Below are 5,000 nucleotides of genomic sequence, written 5' to 3'. Positions count from 1 at the left end.
ACAAGAGAAAAGTACATAAGAAATAATGGTATAAAAGACGTAAGCAACGTAGAAAGCAGGACGCAGGTATTGCGCGTGCTGTAATGCCCATGTTGTCTATATGTATAAACACACCCTCCTTCTTCCGCGCGCCCCTTTCACAGCACCCCAGGGACCCCTACGCTAAACTGCTGTCCCTTACTACTGTTGCCAGGCATATAATGCACTATATACCTTTACACATGTACCCTATACAATTATACCAGTCCACACGTACTATGCCTTCTGCCCAACACATCACCGGATGCGACAATCCATAGGCCTTCCCGCCTTGCGTTTACACAAACACATTCTTTTCTCTTTCTCGTCTCGCTCCTTACATGGCGCGATTGCCTTACCAACTTCTCGATTAAAGCTTAAAGAGACAGACAGCCTCCGGCATACTGATCGGTGGAGACTTCTGTCCCTCAGCTGTACCATTCTCTCACCACAATAAACTACTGTCGCTGATCACGGAGTCTGCTTCCCTCGACGCAACATTGCTGCCTCGTGCCAGACGCGACTGTCTGCACACAACCGCTCATCGGCCTCGTTACACACACGCACATATACATATATGCATAATCGTTAAACGTCAGATTATCAATAGAAACTAATAATCTCAGTAAAGCCATTCTGGATTTATTTTAAAGTTTGTGGGATAAAGAATGCAGCAAAGGCATTGATATATATATATATATATATATATATATATATATATATATATATATATATATATATATATATATCAAAGAGCAAGGATTATCTGCTATCGCATAGTTACATTTTAAAAAATGCCTTAACCTAGCAAAAGATTCACCCAACACGATTCTAACATTATCGCCCATTCTTAAACTCTCCCTCCTCAAAGTTTACTTCCTCGGCCAACGGGAATATCTCTACTTACTTCCCTACCGAACCCAGCTCGTCAACATCAGTGGTGGATATCTGCTATATAAGTCTAATGACACGTCAGATAAAAGCTGATTATAAAAGTTGTATGTGATAAATATGCGCGTGAGAAATTTGTGCAATTAATAATGATTTTCTTTGTTGTATAATTGGATCAGTCAATTTCCGAAATTGCCATGAGGATCTCTACTGTAGTATGTAATTTTGTTGTACTCTGATACGTAGCATCCTTAACTAATTCTAGTTGCGATTTACGAAAAAGCAGATATCCACCACTGATGTTGATAAGCTGGGTTATATATGGAGGGTACCTATGGATGTATATAAATGTGTGTATTTCTTTTCTATTTAGTTAGATTGATAAAAGATGATATTTCTTGGTATATTTTTAATATTTATTACCATCCATGTTAACGTAAATGTAAATGCATGTGTATATATGTATGTATGTATATATATATATATATATATATATATATATATATATATATATATATATATATATATATACATACACATATATATGTGTGTCTCTGTGTGTGTGTGTGTGTGAACACATATGCATGTATATATCATGTATATAGATATCGATAACATATTTATAGGCTTATGATATGCAGTATGTAGATATATTTATATCCATACGCATACTTACATAACCGATTGTCATTCAGAATTACGATGACAATGAGAAAAATAACAAAAGACAACAACCAATGATCTAAACAACAACAACGATGATAATGAAAACCAACCATATTACTTCTATTATCAAATGTCTCCTTTATCGAAGCCATCAGACCCATTTCTGGCAGAGAGGAGCAGCTTTGTAAGAACATTGTACATCAAATGTGTAATACCGATCTGCCTGCCACAGAAGTGCGCAATTTGCGCCTGGACCTTCGCTGGGCGATGCTTTGAACCTGCAAACGCGAGAGGGACAGGTAAGTATACGTATATATTTACATATATGTAATGCATTTATATGCAAATGTTTATATATACATATATACATATATAATGCATATGTATATATATGTGTGTGTGTCTGTGTATGGATGTGTGTCTCTGTGTGTGTGTCGATGTGTATCGGTTTTTGTATGAATTTGTAAATATTGACGCACACATCCGTTCATATATATATATATATATATATATATATATATATATATATATATATATATATATATATATATGTGTGTGTGTGTGTGTGTGTGTGTGTGTGTGTGTGTGTGTGTGTGTGTACATGAGAAGCAGTTGGCTACTCTCTTTTAACCATATATCAATTATTTTACGTTGTATGAAAGTTCTTAAACGCTTCACGAATCAAAGCATATGTTGCAAAGTGTCAATAATTAGCCGTCAACATAATGAGTTTCGCCGGCCATTTTATCATCTTAACTCTTATTCTTTTACTTATTTTACCTTTGATATCTTCAGTGATATTTCATATGACTTTACTTACGTTTATTACTGATTTAGCTTTATTTTTATTTCATTTTTACGTCTTTATGGCCAGGCTTTCATTTTAACTTTGTGGACTACGGGTTTTATGAAGGAGCTGGCGAGGTATCGACGCTCCCCCCCCCCCCCCCAAGGGAACTCTGCTTCGGCCTGTTTTACCCCGACGAGCTCGAAGCTCGCTGGTGTTGAGAATCTTTCACGGGGCCATGCTAATGAACTTAACACCAGATACTATTGCAACAATAACATATTAAAACGCGAGAAAAATATGATTGCAAAAATCGCATGAGTGGCACAGTACATATCTCACATACATATGTATATATACATATATATACATATCTGTGCGTATATATATATATATATATATATATATATATATATATATATATATATATGTATATATATACATACATGTATACATACATATGTACATATATATGTATTCAGGTATGTCTGTATATATAAACATATACATAGGCTCTATATTCAGTACACAGAGACTAGACTCATAAACATTTCCATTAATTGCTGATAAAGTCAGGCGAAGTATCTGCTTGCAGGACTGGAAACAGGTTGCTGTACCTGCGTTCGTACCCCGTAGCTCAGGATGAAAGCGTTACTTACCCGTCCCTTGATCCCCAGAAGGGCGCCCCCCGGGGCATCAGCTCCCCGGTGACCCAGACCCAAGTGTCCTCAACGGCCTCGTCTGACCCGCCGATCCAGATATTCACATTTTTCGACTGCTTGTCTGAAAAAAAAAATATATATTTTTTTATAAATCTCTAGGAACTACTTCTCTTTTTACGAAAACTAATGCATCTTAATAACTGCTAGCACTAAGGATCCTTTTTGTAAAGACTATTTCTTTTCGCCTAAATCAACTACCAATGTAAATAAGGATTAGGAGCAAGCAATTCTATAATTATAAGTGAAATTACAACACTTCAAAACTGCAGGACATACTGATGGTGTTGATGTAACCGAGGATGGCTGCGTAGGTGTTGGCATCCGAGAAGTGAGCCAGGTCGGCCTCGTGCCCAGCGCAGAACTGCCTTGCTGACGCCCAAGTGTGCAGCTCGTTAAGCGCCAGCAGGAGACAGCTGCCTCCTACTTGCGTGAATGGAGACACACACACCACGCCTAAGGAGCATAGGAAAGTTAAGGGAAGACTATATTTTGGGGGATTTGTGGATGCTGTATTACTCTACGTATGTCAGACTATAAGGGTTTGATGCATCAAAGCTCCGTACACGAGAAGAAATACGTACTTCCGGGTTTGCGTTCTTCTGCCTTGCTGCTCAGGATCAGCAGTGAGTCACGAACCTGAACCAGAAGCTCCGTCGTGGCCTCCTGCGCCGTGGCCATTCTGTTCATCTGAGTCTCCTGCCGCAGCAGGAGAAGGTCCGTCAGGCTCTGCGAGAAATTTCATTGACGTGTGTATATATATGCACACAAAAAATCACACAAACACGCATGCAGATAAAGCTGCACAAGTGAAATAGATATAATGACAAATATCCTGCAGTTGTCCGTGACACTGACCTGCGTGCAGTTGGGGTGCAAAGGAGGGAACAGCTGCTCCTCTGCGTTCCCTTCAGAGGCCAGTGACCAGCGTCCCGCCGACGCCAACAAAGCCACCAGCAACACCAACTTCGCCATCTTGAAAATCAGAGGAAAATCCTACGATGGTTATGCCTTTTACTTGATTTAAATGAATAAATAGATGAATAACCACGCTCGTGTACAAATAGTGTATATTCACATTTACACACAGACCTGGTACTTTTTATAAGAATTGAGGGAAACATTTTATGCTGTCCTATTCATTCTCGTTCTGCTCCTTTATCCGTTTATTTCGCTAAAATATAAGCTATACGTAAACAACCCTGCCTTTCCTTTCATTGGGTTTGACGTTATTTCATCGGCTTTACGTGTTTCACAAACAAAGCGATGAGGAACAGATACATCTCGTATTAAATTATTTTACACGTTATATATTCAACTGAAGAAAGCAAAAGAGGTTCCTTCTCGTCGTTCTTGTAGACTTCGAAGTAAACAATAGGATCTTCTGATACATATATTTTTTACTTTTTTTTCTTTCAAAATAACGTAGGAAATCACAGTGGTTCATTATACCAAGCAGCTCTCTCTTTCTCTCTCTCTCTCTCTCTCTCTCTCTCTCTCTCTCTCTCTCTCTCTCTCTCTCTCTCTCTCTCTCTCTCTCTCTCTCTCTCTCTTTAAGAGAAGTGAACGACGAAGGCTTCTGTCTTTTCATCTTTACAAAGCAAGGTAGTGGACAACGGTATTTCTAGTACTAAAAGCTTTACAATTTTACAGGAGCAGTGTAGTACAAGATAAAGCTGCAGGGCCAAAAACACTTTTACTGTACCTTATCAAATGCGCTCTATCGGAAATCTAAGTGTCTGAATATATATATATATATATATATATATATATATATATATATATATATATATATATATATATGTGTGTGTGTGTGTGTGTGTGTGTGTGTGTGTGTGTGTGTGTGTGTGTGTGTGTGTGTGTATTTGTATCTTTTCATTCTCCTAGACGATAAAAATTAGTGATAACAGCATTTATGA

The 5,000-nt window shown here is 38.0% G+C and overlaps 1 protein-coding gene across 2 annotated transcripts; it reads right to left on the bottom strand.

Annotated features, from left to right (window-relative positions):
* Window positions 1-1,450: 1,450 nt before the first annotated feature.
* On the bottom strand, window positions 1,451-4,056 carry LOC138866244 (tetranectin-like; the record flags this gene model as incomplete). 2 transcript variants are annotated; one of them, XM_070138621.1, is given in 5 exon segments in its annotated part: window positions 1,452-1,853; window positions 3,022-3,145; window positions 3,361-3,537; window positions 3,666-3,810; window positions 3,940-4,056. In XM_070138621.1, coding segments are annotated over 5 exon segments (690 nt in total), but the record flags the coding sequence as incomplete, so codon positions are not given.
* Window positions 4,057-5,000: the final 944 nt, after the last annotated feature.

The sequence above is a fragment of the Penaeus vannamei genome, chromosome 24 (genome assembly GCF_042767895.1).
Source record: "Penaeus vannamei isolate JL-2024 chromosome 24, ASM4276789v1, whole genome shotgun sequence".
NCBI classification, from domain to species: domain Eukaryota; kingdom Metazoa; phylum Arthropoda; class Malacostraca; order Decapoda; family Penaeidae; genus Penaeus; species Penaeus vannamei.
Note: the sequence above shows the minus strand (reverse complement) of the source record. Positions and strands in the feature narration are given on the sequence as shown.